The sequence below is a fragment of the Excalfactoria chinensis genome, chromosome 1 (assembly GCF_039878825.1).
Source record: "Excalfactoria chinensis isolate bCotChi1 chromosome 1, bCotChi1.hap2, whole genome shotgun sequence".
NCBI classification, from domain to species: domain Eukaryota; kingdom Metazoa; phylum Chordata; class Aves; order Galliformes; family Phasianidae; genus Excalfactoria; species Excalfactoria chinensis.
The window spans coordinates 21,401,373-21,423,449 of NC_092825.1; the positions used below are offsets into that span (position 1 = coordinate 21,401,373).

Consider the following 22,077-nt stretch of genomic DNA (forward strand, 5'->3'; position numbering starts at 1 on the left):
GTAGGTCACCTGATGTTCTCTTTTCACTTTTTTGTCTCTCCTCCCTGCTGTTCGTCCCAACCACACACATCACCTCAGCATTAGTGTAAGGCCTTTCAGTTTTTGGACGCTCCGTCTCTCATATTTGATTTATTAGCTTCAATTTTGATTATATTGTATAATACTGTGTTACTTTTCATTCTGATACTATATTTACTAAGTTAGTTTGTTTCTCCTCAGATCATTGCCACTGTTTTTAATTATTTGCAGTCCCCTGTTTCCCCTTTCCAGAGGTGCAGATCCACAGATCCCTCCACCCCGCTAGTCAAGGAACTAGGCTGAACAAGCCCATAAACCACTGACAACAACAAAAGAAACATTCCAGAGTTATCTGCTTACCTGAAGAACTACAGGGTGTATGGAGGTGCTGAACCCAATGTCAAAGGTCAGCATTTGAAAACATTGGCTGCACCTGAAATAGAATACAATAGAAATCAGATTCAGAATGGACAGATATTGTAAAACACGCACTACAATGACAGAACATCGTAAACACATTTATCCAGACAAAGCATACGATACAGACTAAAAATTTCTAAGAAGAGTCCACAACCCTAACCAAAGATAGAGTCCTGTTCTGAAGAAAAGAATGATATATTAAAGGGTATCTATATGGCCAACTTTTAAACTAGTGAGGGAAGGGAACCACATTGAAAGACAAAATACTCTTTCGTAAGAATGAGGTCCCACAAAAGCTTTGGAGACATTTGGAGAGCCAGAGATGTTTATCAGGTGGAACTCTCCAGGCTCACTGAACTTAGTTGCACCTGGAGGGATGTTTTAAGGCATGGGACAAGAACTCCCAGAAAATTTGAGGCTACACACATAAGGGATATCTGTCCTGTGAGTAAACAAATATTCAGTTTGGATCACAATTAAAATAGCTTTATCCATTTTATATTCATTCCCTTCTCTCTTTCCACTTCCCTCACAATGTGTTTTTCTGAAAAATAATGAGCTTCACATCACTGTTACTGAAACACCAAGGTTCTCAAATATATGAGGACTGCTCTGAAAGCATTGTCTCCCATTTCATTATGTTGGGCCATGACATCAGAGGATTTCTGTGGTTGAACCTTCCAACCAATATTCCATTATGTTTTGTTGCAATATGATAGATTGCAGTAGAGGGGCAGTCTGACAAATAGTGTCTGAAGGAAATGCAGATGAAACAAAGGTGTGTAACCGAATTCCTCCACACAGAAAAAAAAATGCACCCACTGACATTCATTGATTTATGCTGAATGTTTGTAGAGACCAAGCAGTGGATGAGAGCACGGGGAGGCAGTGAGTGGTGCGTTTCAGCAGTGGTGACAGCAACAGTGAGTCACCGCTGGTGCAGATTGTTTTTGAGCGCAGCATGCAGGCTCTTGTTCATCACTGGTGAAAATGCACAGCTAATGGAAGTGACAGTGTTGGAAAACAGTGTTTTGTAGCTGGTAACATGCTCTGTTAAATATTGTTATTGTGCTCTTTGTTGTAGTTTCAACAGAAATAAACTGGAGGCATTACTTTTGGACCAACCCAAATATTCTTAAAGCATACAAACATAATAATTAGTAACTTAGTACTGTTTTCACAAAAATTAGTACTGTTAGTAATTACTAATTAGTACTGTTTATCACAAAAATCTTACAGATGCTACACAACATTTGGAGAACAAATATCAATTTCATACATTTTGTAAAATATTCTGCTGAGTTTGTTCACATTCTTTGCTTTGGCCAGTTCAGAACAGCCAGTGATACATTAAACACCTGACTCATGTCAGAGAGCTCACTTACAGGAAATACAGCACTATACAAATGATGACTAGCCCAATTGTGAGCAATCTCTGCTCATTTGTGCTGCATGAAACACTCCATCAGGGCTCAGCATCTGTTCCTTGGTATTTACCACAACTTTTTTACAAACCAGAAACACTGTGGATGTAGAAGGGTTTTCTTCCCTAGGTACATCTTCATTTTATTCTATCAAGAATAATGAAATATAAGGGATTTTGTTGTTTCGGGAGTCATGTGTCCTCTACAATTTTCCTATTCTTAGAAGTTATTCTAACAACAACATAGCAATGAACACTGCAAGTTACTTACTGACTGAAAGAGCCTGGTCCTGTGGCAGATGATTCACTGAGGACCTCAGTTATAAGTAGAAGTCTGCTTATAGCTTCTTTCATGTTGTTAAAAGCTTGCTGGGGAGAACTGCTTTTGAAGAATATCTCAAAAAACCTTTGCAGCTGTGAAAAAGATTATATGTATTTGTGAACATTTACCAGTGCTTAACTAAACCAGTGCTTAAGGTCATAAATTAAAAGGCTGGTAGAAGTCAAAATTGCATTACAATGTCAATTTCAGTAGTTATACATTTGCACAGTAAAGAATGGCATGAAAAGCACCATGCAGCACAATAGCAAAGAAGGAGCTTTAGTTTACAGATATGAGAAGGTCTCTAAAGCAATGCATTTAAAAATTATTACTCACAGAATAAGCTTACTTTGATAAAACCCTTTACTGTCAATTGGTTTCAGGCAAAAGAAATCGTAATGCTTATTGCTTCAGCAGTAGGCAGTAGCACAATCATAGAAAAAGCCTTTTCTATTGTTAACATACCATGCCAAGGGCTATCTCACTTGACCTTGACTATGAATTTTTACCCCACGTTAACAAATTCTAAACAGAACCAGTCATCACAGCCATCACAGACTATACTTTGGCTGGATGCTTGCAGATGCTGAGGATTTTAGCCATGTGAATCCTCCCAGGGACATATTCACTGTCCTGCATAATGCTGTTATCTCAACTGCTTTCATCACTCATGCAAATTCACCCTCCTCATCACTTCAGGTAGAAATCTAGGGAAAGACAACTTTAAGCAACACATTATACCAGAGAAGAATGGGACACAGGCAGGTTTTATTGTATCAGCAGTCCTAGTGCTAAGAATGGATCTGCCTTTGAATCATGTTTTCAATTAGTTTTTGAACTGTGTCAAACTGTCAGATAATTTAGTAGTAATTAGTACAAAACAGATATATTTATATTGTATAAAAGTACTGCTTTCAGGTATAAAGCCCATAGAGTATACATGGGGCGTGCTTTCTACAAAAAAAAAAAAAAAGACAAATTTCTGAATGTTTCCAGGAATTTGTCTACTAAATTGACTTAGAAATGCCATTATGTTTTCTACTGTCACCCACTCATACATGTCCCACTGGCTTCTGTAGGCATCTCCTCTGGAGACTCATGTGGCTAGCATGCATTGCAGATGGATTTACAAAAAGATCTCCTTTATTCAAAGTCTGTAACAAGGTTTAATGTGATATTTTGAATCCATGGCATGAGTACAGAATCAGAGAACTATAAGATGACCAAGGCTAGAAGGCACCACTGGAACCATCTGATTCAGTTTCTTCTCAAGCATGGACACCCAGAGCAGGTGCTCAGAACTACATCCAGGTGGTTTTTGAAGATCTCTGTGGAGGGAATTCCACAATCTCTCTCAACAATCTGTGCCAATGTTCCATCATCTGCACAACACAGAAGTGCTTACTGATAATTGGATTGAACCTGCTCTGTTTCAGTTTGTGCTCCCTGCTTCTTGTCCTGGCACTGGGCACCACTGAGAAGAGCCTGGATCTGTTTGGTTTTTTTTTGCACCATCTCCTCAGGTTTTCATAGACATTGATGAGATCCCCCTCGAGCCTCCTCTTCTCTAGACTGAATGGTCCCAGCAATCTCAGCCCCTCCTCTCCGGAGAGATGTTCCAGTCTTTTCATTGTCTTGATGGCTCTATGTTGGACTCTTTTCAATATGTCCATGTCTTACTTGTTCTGGAGGCCCAGAACTGAATACAGCACTCCAACTGTGGCCTCACCAGTGCTGAACAGAGGAAAAGAATGTCCTCCTTCAGAAACGTGATGGCAATACTACATCTAATCCAGGATACTCCTGGGCTCTTTCTGTAGTAAGTGCACTTGCAAACTCATGATCATCTTGGAATGCACCAGCAACCCCATGTTTTTTTCTGCCAAGCTGCTTTCCAGATGGGGGAACCCCAGCCCATACTGGTGCTTGGGGTTGTTCATCCTCAGGTGCAGGACTTTGCATTTCTGTTCGTTGAACTCCATGTGCTTATTTCTTCAGACTGTCAAGGTCCCTCTGGATGGCAGCATGGCCCTCTGGCAAACCAGCCATTCCTCCCACTTTTGTATCACCTGCAAACATGTTGAGAGTGCACTCTACCCCATCACCCAGACCATTAAGAAAGATGTGGAACAGACTGGACCTAGCATTGTCCCCCAGGTACACCACTAATTACTGGTGATGCATTATGATGAATTCACTGTGCTAACACCAGATCTCCTTACAACATAATTCTAAGCACTCTTGTCCACAGAATTTTCTAGATAGCGTTGTAGCCTCCCCATGTGAGCAGAAATACTGCCAAGCACACTCGTTTGTGTTGGCATGAATGATTAACTTACAGTTTCTTCAGGCAGCATATTGTAATTAAATGTAATAAGCATTTTCCACTTTCCTTTTTAAAAAATGCTGTATCACTGCCTACAACCAGGTATGAAAACCACTTAAGCATGGAGTTAATACTGACACTCCTTTGCTCTTTGTTCTCTTCAGTGCCAGTAGCTCAATCCTGTTGTTCTGGTAAGTAAGTTGGTTTGACTGACTACCTGTTCTTATCACATCTGATTTTATTCTAACAAGCTCACAGGTATTGCCGAATCAAAGAAATTTGCCCCGTGAACAGATCTGTGTGGAAGTTTTGCAGTGAAATGCCAGTAGGAAATAAATACCAACAATATATATTACTAAAATTACAAAATTAAACTTCTGACTGCCAGGAATTTATAAATAAAGGTTGCATATATAACCTCAGCTCTGCCATTTGGATACTTGCATCATGTTGCAATCTTGAACTACATTACACTGCATTTTTATGCTGTAGAGTTTCCGTGTGCACTGCAGTTCCATGAATCTCTAGGGCAAAAGAGCCCCAGAACTGCAATACAGAAAGAGATTATGCAGATCTTTAAGTTGCACTACATTTCAAAGCAAGCAGGAGTACTTGCTTCCAGAAGTCTAAGATCACTCAGCTTTGTTTCTCCTATAGAGTAGCACAAAGATTCAGAACATGAAGCTGAATAGTTTTCACATCAGTTCTGATTCAGATTCATCTCTGATTGAAATTATCTCAGTTTTGGTGAAGCCCAACAGTAATTTATTAATCAGTTCATGTGAAATAAGAAACTAAGAATGAAGATTCACCTCACCAGGGTGAGATAACAGGGTGGTTCTTTAGCTAAACTTGACAGCTATCTCCAGTGTTTCTGCCATCATTCACATTCCTGCTAGACTAGCTTTTACCTCTTCTCTAGTTTCCTATGTCAGCAGTGGGTTTCAAGGGGTTAAGTGAGAAGCTGTCTTGTTTTGCTGCACAGGGAACATAAGGAGTTAGAGAAGTTTATAAGGAGAGACAGAGGATAATTATTGGAAGGAACAACAGGAAACACAGAATCACAGAATGGCCCAGGTTGGAAGGGACCTCAAGCATCATGAATCTCCAACCCCTCTGCCAGGCAGGGCCACCAACCTCCCCATTGACTAGACCCGGCTGCCCAGGGCCCCATCCAACATGGCCTTGAACACCTCCAGGGACAGGGCATCCACAGCCTCTCCGGGTAGCCTGTTCCAGCACCTCACCACTCATAGTAAAGAACTTCCCCCTGGAATCCAACCTAAATCTTCCCTCCTTCAACATAAAACCATTTGCCCTTGTCCTGCTGTTATCCACCCTTTCAAAGAGTTGACTCCCCTCCTGTTTATAGGCTCCCTTCAGGTACTGAAAGGCTGCAATGAGTTCACCCCACAGACTTTTCTCCAGGCTGAACAAGCTGAGCTCCCTCAGCCTGTCTTCATAGGGGAGGTGCTCCAGCCCCCTGACCATCTTTGTGGCTCTCCTTTGGACCCCCTCCAACAGCTCTATGTATTTCTTGTACTGCGGGCTCCATAACTGGACACAGTACTCCAGATGGGGCCTCACAAGAGCAGAGCGGAGAGGGACAATCACCTTCCTGCCCCTGCTGCCCACCTCTCTCCTGATGGAGCCCAGGACACAGTTTGCTTTCTGAGCTGCAAGACCATGGTGCTGGCCCATGTTAAGTTAAGTAAGAGGGACAGAAAAAGCCCATCAGGTCATTTGCTCATCTCCACCAATTGGTTCCTAAACACAGCAACATAAAGGATGTGCAATGCATGTATTTCGAGCCAGAATTGCTGAAAGGTAGGCTGATTTGCACTGTTTGCACTCACAGCATGCTGTTGGCTAAAGCAGCAAACAGCTTCCAACACAACAGACCTTGAAATAAAACTGGCTTCTCCAAGGAACTACATTTTAGTTACAGCCCTCCTTGGGCAGATTAGAAAAAAAACAACTGTGCTCAACGGGTCCTCATTATAGGATATCAGGTTTTAGGACAATGTTTATTCTAAACCAATGACTGAAAATAAATATTTAGACAGCTTGGTTCAAGACTAACAAAGACACCAGAAAAATGCTTCAGGTTCAATTCCAGTTCATGAAAAAAATCCTGTTCAAACCAGTTCAGTTTACATTTGACTCTTACTGATTCTATAAGGTTCTCAGCACCTAGTAGGGAAAATATAGAATATATGGACTGGGGCTAAGAAATATGAATACCTACAACTTTGAGATTTTCTAAGTGTTTCCAACACTTAGTTCTATTCAACTACAGCAAGCTAAAGTCACTAAGCTGAAGGTTACTACAGATGATGACTACTGAGGCACGTTCTCCCACCTTCAGAGGAAACAGACCACCTGCCCAGCAGGGTTCAACCTCGTTGATTAAAAGCAGCACAGAATAGTAAAAGAGGACAGAATGGAAAAAAAAAACAACTGGTGACAATCACAGGAATTTAGTCTGTGAGAAAGCTGACCTCTTGCTGGCAGATTTTTGAGCATAGGAATAGGGATTAAATTTTAGTAGGCTGTAAAACTTAATGCATACATAGACATACACATTGTACAGTGACACCATTGTGTACAGAATTGCAAGAGTTCTCAGGAGCTTGGAAATGTTCACCCACATGCTGGATGCATATATTGAGGGGTATATTCCTCATATTTACATAATACCTTTCAGAAAATGCGTGAATCTTGTTAAAGCATAGGGATGAAGAACATATTTGCTCCCAAGGCAGGATGAACTAGAAATGTAATTAAGATGAGTTTTAACTCATTGACCTTTAGCTCACTGATAACTGTTTTTGTTTTAGGATAAGCCATTGGGGGAAAATGGGCAACAGTATTAAATTTAAAATGCTTTTTCTCTAACCACTTTGAATTTTATTTTTTGAACAGCTCAAGTCTTTAAAATAAGACTTATGATTTCAGTGACATGGATTCCTTTGGTTCTTCAAAAATGGAATCACCAGTGAATGGTCTAAAAGACAGAACAAAATAATTGACAAGCTTCATGAGCAGATTCATGGACACTAAAGGAGAGTAGAGGAGTGTGCTATTCACAAGGCTGCGTGCTATGGTGGCTTAGTAATTCCCTTCAGAAGATTTTTCTATGGCATGTTCTCTGCAAATGAATTTCTTAAGAGGGGTTCTAGGGCAGCCTGGGGCAGCCAGCTGAATAGTTAGCTGAGGATTTGCTTCAGAAAGGTATAAATTAAATCAGACAGCTATGCCCCAGTTTCTCCCACCTCCATTCCTTTATTTTAAGAGTTCTATTCAATGCATGCTGAGGAGCAGACATGGCACGTACACTGTGTGCACTGGGTGTCAGACTCCAGCACTCCACAGAAGATGTAAAGGAATTTTACTGTAATGAAAACAAACTGTAGCAGTCCTTCTGGGATTGCCTGCTAGCTCCATCCCATCACAGCTTTGCCACATGACAAGTCAAAAAAGATTTTCCTTAACTAACCTTAAGAACGGCAATAAATGCAAACTTATAACAGCTACCTTCACCGACTTAGCTTTCTGTTAATTACAATAGGAGTTCAGAGACACTGCTCACACACAGACAATTCTCTTAGGTGTCACAGTATGCAAAGAAATGCCACCCTACAAGATAGTGTGGTTTATGTTTAGGTTCTTTTTTCACTTCACTGCACAACACAGACACTTGAAGAGCATGATTTATGTCATCCTGGGGTAGATATTTCAAAATGGTGACATTAATTGCAATCTGAAACTGTTCTGTTCCTCTAGCGAGGAATCTAAACGAGTCACTGAAGACAGGAAGGAGATAAATCCTGGGAGAGCTCATGCAGTCCACCCTTGACAAAAATCTTACGGATAACAAAACCTGCGTGACTGGAATATACAAAACGGTCTGGGAGGGTTTTTGCCCTAAATTGATGATGATAAACCAACTGCAAGATTAAACAGCAACGAGGAAATTACAGGAAGGAGACAGCTTGAAAAAAAAAAAAAAAAAAAAAAAAAAAGTTAAAAAAAGCATGAAAATTTGCAGTGGGGTGGGCTGGGGGGAAGAGGATTTGGAGCAGAAACAGCAGCAGGCAAAACTGGTCAGGCACAACCAGAAGTCAGCCCACCAGCACCACAGCTTTTCCTGGACCATAGGTCTTAGTGGGTCGTCAGCCTTGGCATGGGTCCTGTGTGGGTGCACACAGATCTGGAGCTCCCACTTCTCCAGCCAGAGTTGTGTGCAAGCAGAGAATCGCCCCCCAGGAGAGTGGGGCTGTGTCTGTAACCCTGTTGCCTGTGAGACAGGAGTGGGTGATCAGCTGGGTGTGAAGGATTAGAACTTCAGAGGGTTACTAATAAGAGGATATTTAGAACGTTATTAATATCATGAGCATTATTGAAGTGTATCATGGTTTATCTGATCTATTAGTGAAATTGAGTAAGCTATTAATACCAACTGCCAGTTAATTACCTATAATCAATTAACCACTTTTATCCTGATTTTGTTAGAATGATGTGAGCTTATCACTTTTTCCTGAAACAGTATCCCCACCTTAGGAGCTGTAGCTGAGCTCTGAACCTACACAGGAGGCAGGCAGATAGAAGATGAAAGGCCATTGGAGCTACTGAGTAGTTCAGAGCAATTTTGAGGTTTAGACTTTGAGATCTGCAGCACCATATTCAAAAGGATTTGCATGAATGCATGTTAAAATGACCTTGATGGTCCTTATTTGCAGTCTTCAAAACTAGATGAAAGGTAAAGTTATCAGTATCATCACTGAGAGTGAGGTTTACTTCTGTGGAAGTAAAACATGACCTTTGGTTTCCAAAAAGATGTGTCTTTTTGAAATATCAAACAGTGTTCTTTCCAAATTTTTCTACTGTTCATCAGAGCTGTTGCAGCGTTCCCAATAAGTTGGATTAACATGTTCTCCAAAGACTTAATACAACCACCTCTCTTTGAAAATAGCCAAGGATGTTTTCACTTGAGTTTATTCAATCACTCAGAATAAGTAGTGTGCATTCCGTTCACTTTCTACAATCATTATTCTTGATGGATCCATACTTAATGACATTCCTTCACCAAGTCCAAATACTTTGGTATGTAAGTAGTTGTTTGCAGATATAGAAATACTATTTGAGACACAAAAAATATTGCCTTTAACTGTTGTGTGGATATATCTAGATATCTAAAGTGGCTGGAAGAATATAGACTGGTTCCACACAAAAGTAATATTTTGCAGTAAAACTATTTTCCATATTGCCTGCTAGCACAAGTGAACCTCAACATTGACCAAAATATATTTTAAAAGTTGCAATACAGGTAATGGGAGAAAAACATACTTACAATCAAAATCAATTGTTCTAGAATACTTCACAGATAAAACAGTGCAGCCATTTATCACAAGCTGATAATGTTAGCATTAGGAAGTTCTGTTTATTTCATCCCTGATTTATGGCTATGTTGTGCCATTTCTCTGTACATCTTACATGGCACTTGATGAGGGGGGAATCAGGATGTTATTCAGCTGTTTTATGAGTAAATATCCCATTTATGAATATTTTCTGTTCTTTAAATATGTTTCTTGTCGAGAAAGGTCATGTAATTGCTCTGGACAAAATGACCCTCTTATCTCTCTTTGTTTATCAAGTTTCAGTGGACGGTATCCATTAATTTCAGTATTTGCTCCAGAATGTCTTATTTTAAATCTTTGCCAGTGGAAAAAAGAAAAAAATGGAGAAAAGATCATCTGAGAAAACTTTAAAGATCCTCGCTCTTAAGATTAAGTCCAAAGATTACTGGTGTCAGAGAAAAGCTGTTCACTAGCTTCCACAGCAACTAAATTAGGTCCTTTGAATGGGACTGGACTAAGAATGGTTTTCCAACACAGCATTAATTTTTTAGGGGAATAGTAAGGATGATTTACTAATGACGATTCCCAGTTTGTTCTGAGAAGCAAATGAGGTGATTGAGAGTTGCTGAAAGGCAAGTGAAAAAAAAGGAAGCAGGATAAAAGAGAGGTTCTGGGAAAAACACTGAGGCATGTTTATATTGTTGTTTGGACTGATGAGCCAGAGGGTCTGTGGTATAGAAGAAAAACAGAGAGCTAAGGGCATGGATAAAAGTGTAAAGTCTTATTTATGACTTATTTACTTGTTATAAAGAACAATCAGCCTAGAGCTCTTAGTGGAGAAACTGTGATGTTCATGTTGAAAAGAGCAGAATAGAACTTCAGGAAGAATTTTGACTCTATTTGTACAATGCCTGACTGACTGAAATACCTGATGCAGAAATGAACAGGGTAGAGAACTGCATCACACATAAGTCCACTGGAGGTTATAAACATGAACATATTCCACTTCCACTTCAGTGAGTCTTAACTTGCAGGTTACCAGAAATGGGTAGAGTCTGCCCAAGTACAAGTACCTTTCATGTCAGAAAGGAATGTCAGGCTAAGCATATCTTTAATCTTCCTCAGCCCAAACAGACGAAATGGGTTCTAAATGATTTGAGGAGAGAAATCAGAGCCATTCTGCTATGCTCAGTATCTCAGGAAGTTTCTCTGATCAGGCTATTTGAAAGAACAGTGAAATGCACGTGCTAAGTTCTTACGATATCTCATGCACAAATTTAATTTTATTCCCAAATAAACCTGCAATCTAATTAATACTTGATGATAATTTTCTTTTGCATTTGCTCTTGTTAAGTGACAGGGCAAGAACAGGCAAGCTTAAGTTAAAAAATAAATAAATAAAAAATAAGGAAAGAAATCCTGAAAGTTTCTGCTGTTTCTAACCATTTTGCTTTTTACCTGCACGAACATTTGGATTCCGTTTCATGTATGATTACATGAAGTAGTATCAAACTTGGCCACTTGGGGGCAATACTGTAATCTAATTTTCAGCATTCTGCTCTAAACCAGATTTCCTTGTCTTATTAAAAGACATATTTCTTGGACAATCGAGAGCCCAGTTTTGGTTGCATATATGTTAAGTATTATTATTATTCTTCTTTGCTCAATTTTTCAAATGCCTAGTATACAAGAAAGAGAATTTTGGGTATAGTGGCTCACACCACAGTAAGATCTTGTTGGCAGGGGGGTTGGAACTAGATAATCTTTACAGTCACTTCCAACCCAACCCGTTCTGTGATTCTATGATTCTGTGGAACAGCTTCACTTTAGTATGTTTACTTCATTGTGCAAATTGAAAATCACTTTTTACATGATAAGCTTAGTTTCAGCTAAGGTTATTTGGGGCTATGCTCACACATCAATCAACAGACTCAAGTACAGGAGGAGCGTGACATATGCTTTTGATGAGCAAAGGGATAATGAGACAGAGAAGGGGCTGTTCAAGGCAACCCACAACACAGAAGAAACTTCCCAGGTGACGCACAGTGTGGCACTACCGAATCCTGCAAAACTGCACCCTTTGTTATGAACTGGAACCAGATTGGGAAAGCCTAATGGCTGAGCAAAGGAAGTACTTTATAGTGTGTTAAACTTTGAAATAATTAATCATAAATTAATGTCTTACACACTAGCTTCTACAGAACAGAAAATTAACCATAGGTCAGCTTTTTGTTTAATACACATGCATATTTGATTAATATGGAGGGAATTATTGCACACAGAGATCCCTCCCTTAATTGGTACCATATGCAAAATAGAAAACTTCCATTTTACTATTAATTTTTCAAAGCACAGATGGTCTAAATAAAGAGTTTCCAAATTTCCTCATGGAAACAAGGCTATTATGTGAGTCTCATAACATTTGTGTGGCAGAAAGCCATTCTCTTCACTGCATTTCCTGCATCTTCCCAACCAGGGCCCAATTCTAGAGTTGTACTTTTGCCACCTCTTGAGCACACAGAAAATCTTCATGCCAATTCAGGATTTAGCTTTTTTCATTTCTGAACTGAGATCCTAAAATCTGCATAATCCAAAAAAAGCCTCAGCAGCTGGTGAGTAAAATGAACTTGAACTCTTTCTGAACTGCCATTTGGCCAATGCTTATTCAAGAAGTCATTATAAAGACTTACCAGTCTGATTAGGATAAGCAAATCTGAGTCATAAAAATTATTTACAACAGTCTACTATCAGTGGAGAACAGAGTATTATTTAACTTACTTAAACTTATTTTTTGTCTTTGTGCAGTTGTCATTTGATACCACATCTCCAGCCTTGAAAAATATCTCCTTCACATACACCACATTGTGGTTAGTTTTAGCAACCATGAAGGGTTGTTTTGCACAGAAGATCAAATTTTAAACTCAAAATACTGAGTCTGTAGTAGTAAAGTTGCACCTTTGTGTTAGTTTGTGGTGGTAAAGTTGTGAATCTATTTCTTATCAGTAATGGTTTAATTACACTGGCACAAGAAAATTTGCTAAACAGAGGCCTGCATACACTATGCAAATCTCTGAATTGTTGTGCAGTGCTATTGAAAGCAGTGTGTCTATGATACAATACAACAAGTTGAAAATATTCGTTTTAAAAGAAGAATGAAGGATTCAGTCAGCTACTCTTAGGGAAAAAAAAAAAAAACATCACACAGTAACAATTTTTTTCCAGACCAAAGTCTCCCCTTTAGGCACAATCAGTTCCCAGTGACACCAATGGGTATTCTGTCAGTCAGTGGATGAACAGATCTTAAGACATCCCTTCTGTTTTTATCAACTGCTGACACACTATATCTTCACAATGTAACAACCTTGTTTCCTACACACAATTGCTCACAAAAACATAATGCTTATAGAAGTATTTTGAACCAGATTACTTGACTGGTACAAACACACATAGCTCCACTGTAAAGTCTGGGAGAGGAGATCATGATGGCACTGTATATCTCTCTGGCAACAAGTGATGGCTCCACGGAGTTTCCCAGAAGCCTGATGTAATCTCATCTCAAAGGTTATCTACAACTGAATTCTAAGCTTTTCCCAAATTCTCCTTCCTGATGGATGCCATCTTTTCTAATGACTCTTGCCTGATGCCTGTTAACCAAGCATAGTAGCCTCTCTGTGATTATCCCTGTGGGGCTTCTGGTGGTTGAGTGAATTTCCCTGACTCCTCCCAGGCTATGTAGTATGCACTGCTTATGCCAAAAGACAGTCTTATAGACCTGCATTTTGTTGATTTGTACTTAAAGTTCTTCATCATCATAAATGTGCTTTCTGTGGTGCCTACTTGTTGTGTATTTCTTGCCACTTTGACAAGTCTGCCTAAAGCCGTGGAAGATATAACACCACAGCAGCAGTAACCAGACTGGAACTACTGCAGATGTGCTGCTGCTTCTATCTGTCTTTTTTATTACTTCTTCAGCTGCAAAGTATTCTGTAAATGATGACTGGCACCCCTTTTAGCAGACTTCCCTCAGTTGGAATTATTTTACAGAGCCATATCACAGTCATTAATGACTATTAACCTTCAAAGTACTGTCTACTTGTGATACTGAACACTCTGGTATGCATAAAACAAAACTGACTTCCAAGGGTTGAAAGTGGGTGACCACTAGTCTTCCTAAACATACATAAAGGAAGTATAAAATAATATATTCAAATAGAGTTCTGAAGAGGGAAAGAGAGGTAAGTAGCTTTGTTTTATCTAATTTTAGCCATCTAGAATTTGCTGTGTGCAAGGACAGATCCTTGCTGAAAGAAAAAAGGAATGGAAAGATTTGTTTGGAATCCATAGAACTGCTGAGGAAATTAGACATGAGGAGAGAGGGGTCTCTCCAGGCACTTGGAGATGGCCAGAGTTAAAGCACGTGGGATACATCCTTCTCCATAAAACCTACAGACCATGAGGAGCCACTCTCTCTGCAGAATACTTCCTTCTCCTTACTTGGATGTGCCCTGACTCTCATCCATTCTATTTTACTGCACCTAAAAAAAGAAATCTAAACAAATAATTTAAATATTTCCTTTTGTTTTTTTTTTTTTTTACAACACTGTCAACATGCAGGCAAAAGATGTTACTGCATCAGAGCGAACTGAAGATGAGCTTTAGAGAAAACTCTGACTGTGCAACTGTGAAGTCTCACCAGCAAAAACTGGCTTTGAAGCAAGCAAATCCCAGGGCCTTTCATAACCCCCACTGCACAGGCCAGCTCTTCCCTTCTTCATGAACAAAGCCCCACTTTTTCTGAGAAATGAAAGCAGTACTTAAGCAGAGCCATCACTGTCAGCTCGTGATTGCAAGTAAAGAAGGGGGAAAAAGAGAAGATAAATATCTGGCTTTTTGTTTCTACTTTGTCTGTAAAAGAGCAAAAACTAGGAAAAAAAACATTTTACCTTTACAGAAAAGTGCTTCTTCTTGGGTGGATGCCAGACAGTAGCAGCTGAATGAAGAAAGGCCCTCAAAGGTGTTAAGGACGTGACTAGCACATATGCTTTTATGATGACAGAAAGGTCTTGGGCTTTAAAGATATCCTTGTGGTCTGATGAAGCCAACACCTGATTCCTGGGAAGCAAGAAAAGTGTTGAGAATTAATAAAGCACTTTTGCATTTCATTTAGCAGGAAAACGAGCTACAGAATAATGAGAGTAGTGGAGAAAATAATTTATGGCCTTCTTCTTTTTTTTTTATTTCCCCCCCAAGTTAGATAACAGAGTAGATGAAAACAAGCAGGCTGGAACCAAACTTTATATCAAGTCTTTTTTTTGTCTTCAGTATTTGTAATCGTAATTTGCATGCATAGAAAGTAACTATGGTAGGAGAGAGTTATTGTTGAGAGAACTTATTGGTAAATGCATTGTGGGCATGTTGTGAGTGTGGGGAAAAGAAGCCATTACTAAGCCAGGACATTCAGAGTGAAGGTAAAAACATTAGAGAAACCTAAGCAGCTTAAATTACAGAAGTGCGCAGTCAGGGTAACAAATTTAACACTGACTGGTAGCAAATTCGAAAGAAAAAAAAGAAAGGGAAGACTCTACTATCATAAGCACATTCTTCAGTATGATATAAGGCCATGAGCATGTGGTACTGCATGCTTATACTAAGGAAATACATGAACTATGATTCCAAATGTTACGAGAGACAATAACAGCCCATAATTAAGCAGCTACTCATAAAAGAACTGTATAAGCTATCTTTGTCTAGGAAGTGATGTAGGTCTCCAGAGACCAGCCTACAACTCCTGTAGTCTGCACACACACACACACACACACACAAGAATCAGCCATAGAAATGGGGAAAAAAACAACAAACAGGGAAAAATCAGTTCTCTAACATCTCATTACATAGCGAATATTGAGCTCTTCTAGGGAATATCATAAGTATGGTTACTTATTTACTCCTCTAAAATCTCTGAATATCAGTCTACTTCACAGCAAATGCCATGAGTATACAAATCATGTGTCTTTAAGATTATAACTAGTGGCAAAAGAGGGATTTCATATTCTCCTCCCATTTACGTGTAACATTTGTCAAGACATAGCCTCTTCAGGCCTCAGATTTGCCACTCATTGAAGACATTCTAATAATATCTATGTTAAACAGACATTTTTCTTCACCCCACAGAATAATAGGAACCCTGATCACAGAATGTGTGGCCCTGAAATACAGGAAATTACCTTTGGACAGCCAGTTCTAAAGTATATCTTAGTTCTTCATTTAATGGAAGGCCACTGTGCAAAAGACTATCTGTGTGTGTCTGGAATAGGGATCAGACAGGGATAGGAAAGGAAAAGGCTCAGCCACCATGAGACCTAAATATTTCAGAGGTGATTCTGGATCTATATTTACTTATCTAGGAGTCTAAAGGCTATCAACATAAAGGCTTAGTTGTTCATACACAAAGCATGTACAAGACTGGCTAGTGCAGAAACAAACATGCAAGTATAAAAAATAGAACACATCTAAGTGCTCCATCTGCTGTGGTCTCCAGTCTCTCCCCATTCTGCATCCCTGACTCCCAGCAAAATGCATTATGAAACGCATATAATTTCTGGGGGTAAGGTATCATTAGCTTACAACTGTGCTCCATCGGTCTGGCTCCATAAGTACTGCAGATGGGTGATGTGTATCTTGACATTGCTTTTGTTGTCATGGGTGATGTTGCTTGTAGTGCTGTTCCTCGACAGTCCATGCCAACTGGAGCACTCTGGGGTGGCAACTGAGAGCTGCAAGTCTGAAAAGTGCAAAGGGGATGAGAAAGAAAGGCAGTAGGCCATTGAATATGCTGGTCATCTGCTGCTAGGGAAAAAGTATGAGAAAAACAATAGCAAGAGGAGCTAACAGAATCACAGCCAGGGATACCTTTTGTGGTTCCTGAGATCTATGGCAGGTTTCCTTATCCAAATGAATGCAATAGAAGCAGGACTGACGTACTGGAGCCCCCAAGATTACAGAGGCATGTGAATATTAATAGTAATCAAAATATTGTGATGTGTTATCAGTCAGTGGATGGTATGTATTTTTTATTCTTACTGTGCTTATAGAAAGGCACAGAGCTCTTATGTCATTATTTCATGCAGGGTAGTTTCCATTAACACTAATGCGCCTCACTTTTGGACATTTCATATTCTTAAGTAACAGTCAGGGAAAAGTCAAACCATACACGTTATTCCCAAACCTCATCATTTATCTTTTTAATGACATACAGCACTGTGATAATGCTGTGAAGATATTGGTATAGCTTCTCTCTTAATGTGCACACTCTTCAGCACATATGAAATGAAAAAAAAAAAAATTAAAATAAAAAATGAACCTGTATTCCTGATGATGAGCTGTGAGCAGCCATTCAAGGAAAATGGTTATTTTTTTATTTTTCAAGCAGTTCCTGTTAAAATGACATCTTGATTGTTTATGTTCATCAGCTGCTCATCAGATCAGCTCCGTTCAGCCTTCCAACCTCAAGTGGATCTAAAATTAATCTTGTCCTTTGCCTTACATGCACCATTTAGCAGGGGTAAAGGCCTCACTAATAAAAAATAGGCACTTATTAAGATAGCACCTCATGTTCAGATTATATTCTCATCAATATCCTTGTGTTGTGCTATGCATTATAACCGATTTGGACTTTGTAAGCATCTACCTGTCTGCTGATGGTGCGTAGATAAAACAGGCTACTGTCTGTCTACTTGCCTGTAAGGAGTGAGCCAGTAAATTCCCATTAAGTGATTTATTTAGCAGACTTGCTTCTGAACACGCACAGGGAGAGGATCAGCTAAATCAAGTGCTTTTGATTTCTATATCCATTCTATGCAGAAATAACGGCATTTCACTATGGCTGTTTCTACCCTGTAAAGAGACTATGATGTTCCACCACAGTAATTTCCAGTTATTTATTTGCAAGTGTAAATAATTCCCACATTTTCATCATACAGTTTTGCTGTTCAGCCAAAACTAGAGCTATAAAAACAAGTACACGTCTCCCACAGTGCATGGCTGGCTTCAAAGATATTTTTCTGATGTATCCTCACACTGACAAAAATGACATAGCTCCTCTAGGAGCCGTGCCCTGATCCCCTATGTATGGCAGCACATCTATCAGGAACAGCCCAGAACAGACTCCAGAATGCAAATCTCATGGTCTGTGCTTCCAGTCAGCAAGACAGGGGTCTACTGACCACAAGCAGTAACAAAGAAACACAAAATCCAGTCACGTCTGTTACAGCAATCCAAATACTCCTTGTCAATACTGCAGAAAAGAGAGAGGCATATTGTTCTTACTGACACAGCTACAACCTACAGCTGAAAGGAGGCAGAACTGTGGTATGAGACCAAGCTCCCTACAGCATACTCAGATTAAGCCACAGCTGTGTAACAAAATTAACAGAACCGCAGAAAGGACAATCTCTCACCAAATTATCTGAAAAGCAAATTTTGCCAAAGATGTACATTTTTTCAGCAATTTAGTTAGTTAAAATGACCATGATGTCAAGAGAGCATGACTTTTGAAATGCAGTTTTCTTTTTTAAAAGAAAGCCAATATTTCACTGAAGATAAGAACAGGGCAGCAGAGGAGGGCTGTTCAGCTTGTTACTCGTTCCATGTGCTCCAGAGAAAAGCAAGAGTATCTGTTCCTTTCTAAAATACCATTTTAATTGTGTTGCTAAGGAAACCAGTAACCAGTATAGTATTAACTCACAAAGCAGAGTTCAAAAATAACGAGATGAGGTTCTTACTTTACCCTGTTTAAATTTATCCATTTAAAATCAGAATTTTAGCTGTTAGTGGAAATTGTCAAATTACTTTGACACTCATTTAGTTTTTACTACCCAGTGAAGCTTTTATTGTAGCAGTTCATAATGAAAATGGATAAAGACAGATGAAAACAAGTGTCCTAAAATTATCATAACCACCTGGGAGAAGCTCCTTAGTTTTGCCATAAGTCACTGTAAAATGCCTTGACATAAGACAAAACAATGGAAACCAGCCATTTCTCAAAGAAGAGAAGGTTAAGAAAATTCAGGACATAGGTCATATTACTGAGATCTAAAAACAGGGCACTGGTTCTAAACTGTTCCACATTCTGCAGACCATCCTGTTCAAATGATACCTTAAGCATATCTACTGGGTTTCTGTTAGCACCCACCCTAGGAGGGAGGAAGCTCATCACAAAGGGGCTGGAAGAAGAAGAAAATGAAATGAGAATCTCATGAGACACTTGCTTCTTGGGATGAAGATGATTGATAGTACACCACCAGGCAGAGCTAATGAGGGAGTGACAGCTCCTTAATTTAGTATATCTACTTGTAACCAATGAATATAATTATCCTAATAATAAAGAGTCATTAGTAGCAGTGAACACTCAGATGCATCAGTTCTTACTGCAAGTATTATTACTCTTGTTACTGCTAAGAAGCATTAATAGTGTTGGAGTTGTGAATTTGTTAATCAACATTATCATCAATGAAAATCAGCTTGCAATGCCTTTACCGTTTCTGGTAATTGACACGTTTTTCCATCTTGAAATCACTCTACAAGCTGTTGTTAATTAACCAGTCCTTTCAAAGACTGTAAATAACCAACAATTTAAATAACATTTTATAGTAGAAATGAGAGAGGTTCAGCAGTTTCTGTGTATCAGCCAGCTTGGGAAACCAAGTTACAAATTACTTGAGTCCCAACACTGTAGTCTCCTGTCCAGATTACTTTTCCTTTTTCAGATTAGATTTTCCTTTCCTAAAAGCACAGGCTTTTAAGATCAAAAGAAGAAGAAAAAAAGATGTAGACTAGAAAAGAACATTTTTCCTTTTCAAGTAGCAGTACCTGAAGGGCTATGCAATCTACTGTTTTTTGTAAGAGAAGCTGTTGGCTTTGCCAGAAGTACGTTTTGCTGCTGCTGATCTACTATAAAGCAAAGGACTTAAAACCAGACACCCACTTTCACTTTGGAAAATAAATAAATAAATAAATAAAATCATTGAAATTCTGGCTTGAAGAAGGCTTTTATCCTGGTATCTCTGAAATGTCCCACTGAAGACACTGCCAAACAGCACCACTTAACAAATCTCAACCTTAAAAGTCTCTTCTCGGTCTGCCCGGGGTGTTCTCTGTCCATTTCAGAGGGTAAGGGAGGCTCTACAAATTCTTAGCTGAATTCACACATTAGCCCTCTAACCACAGCAATGGGTAAAATGTAGTTCTGAGTTGGCGAACAGCTGGGCAGCATATGTGAACAAGAGGTATAAGAACCACCAAAGCAAGTCAACACCTCTAGATCAAAAAAACTAAGTGCCCTTTTGTTACATGAACTGGTGGTAGATTTTGTTCTGTCACCTGCAATCTCTCAAAGTACCACAGAAAACAGATCAGATGACAGTGACAGCAACTATGTTGGTATCTAATGAGACCTTTCAAACAATTTACACAGCTAAGATTTCTTACTCCCTCTCCCCCATTTCCGGCTCCCAAGTTATTCACTTGTCTTTGGCTCAGATTTCTGGAGTGAAACATGAGATATAGCCCATGTGCAATAAAGAATAACTGATTTAAGAGTTACAGCATGTGGCGGAGCAAAAGGTTTACCAAATACTAAAAGTACTTTTGGACAAATTAAGACTTCCTGGCACTCAACCTGGTCAGTGTTTACGTGGCTGTGGCCACTTGCACAGACAGCAGATGGAATGCGTAGGTCAGTCTGGACATGTGGTGATCTACAAACATAATGGATTCAACAGCAGAAGATCCCATTGGCTGAACTACATGTTCTCTGCTTGAACTAAGTGACCATCCCTTAACTGAAAGAAAAAGGAAGCAGGATGAACAAGAGTGTGCAATGTTCTTTATCCTTTCTTTTATATAATCCTTTGATGTTACAAGGGTTGTGATATGGTCTTGTTTATTAACTTTTTTAGTTTGACCGAGATAAAAGAGGCTATATTTTATACACTGAAAATAAAAAAATAAAAAAATAAAAAAAAAAAATAAAACACAAAACAGCAAAAATCATTGTCTCTGTGAGAAAAAGGTCATTTCGTTTCTTAAGTGCCCATCAACTGTCAGTTCTTTCAGAAACATTTCAAGAGCAATTGAGTGACCTTGAAAGCCCATGGTTGTGCAATGAAGCGCAAGGCTATAGAAGGGATGAAGCACATAGAAAGTGCTGTGCTTTGTTTTGAGAACATCATATCATTCATTTATTTCATATAGGACATTGTAAGCTCAGCACATTAATATTTCCAGAGTCGTCATCCAATTGCTTTTCTTTTAAGCAGGAAAATATCTCACTTCAGAACACAAAAGGACATTAATCCTGGAAGTATATGGGAGACTTTCCATCTGAATTCTTCTGAACACCTTCCTCAGTTTTCATAGTTGCATTCTGTTTCTAACAGGATCTTGAATTTTCTAACACAGGAAAAAAAGAAATAATGACAGTCACCTCCTGTCAGTTCTCAGCAGTTTTTGACACAGTACTCAGGAAAAACCTACAACAGGTCATTTATGCTTGCCTCTCAACTTTGCTCTTCGACATGACTTCTCAGTGTGTTAGAATGACTTCATATTGCTTTCTGTGCTGGGATCATTCATCTGTCTGGCTGGTGTGGGCTGCTGGAGATCAAAGAGTGGACAAACTGCATTGCTACAAACTGTTCCCCTTCTGGTATTTACTGGGCTCTTTTCCAGGCTGTGTAGATTTCTAAGGTGTGTTAAACAGCTGCAAAGACTGCTTCATATCAGGAGATGCTTAAAAAGCGTTCAGTCATAGGCAGACTCCTGAGCACATCCACAGGTAAGGCATTTTAATCAAAGCCCACTGTATAGTTCTTTTTGCTCAGCTGTGTGTAGCAACCTGCTCTAATCCGTGTAACCATGAAAGCAATGACTATTAAAAGTGCATTTGTTTTTTTTCATTTTTCAGTGCTGATTTCAGAGAACTGATGACTTTCGAACTACTGCTTTCACATGACTTGACATCATTGCAGGCTTGTTACAAAAAGCAGATCTATTCCATTTAATTGCCTTCTGTTATCCATTTGACCTATCTGATGAAAAGACTCTGAAACAAAGATTAGTACTTTCCTAGGGCTTAGACATTGTGCCTTGAGGTTGTTAAAGAAAGTGAGCCTTTAGCACTTGGAGATTTACAACGTGTGCACTTTGAAAG

At 39.2% G+C, this 22,077-nt stretch overlaps 1 protein-coding gene across 2 annotated transcripts in view; it reads right to left on the reverse strand.

Annotated features, from left to right (window-relative positions):
- Nucleotides 1–22,077, reverse strand: part of CPED1 (cadherin like and PC-esterase domain containing 1) — a 137,726-nt gene that overhangs the window by 77,340 nt on the left and 38,309 nt on the right. For both annotated transcript variants that reach the window (XM_072344264.1, XM_072344272.1), the window contains exons 6-9: nucleotides 16,494–16,650; nucleotides 14,813–14,981; nucleotides 2,133–2,275; nucleotides 379–451 (exon numbers count right to left, since the gene is read on the reverse strand). In XM_072344264.1, the coding sequence (XP_072200365.1) occupies nucleotides 379–451; nucleotides 2,133–2,275; nucleotides 14,813–14,981; nucleotides 16,494–16,650 (542 nt within the window). The remainder of the gene's footprint in view (nucleotides 1–378; nucleotides 452–2,132; nucleotides 2,276–14,812; nucleotides 14,982–16,493; nucleotides 16,651–22,077) is intronic.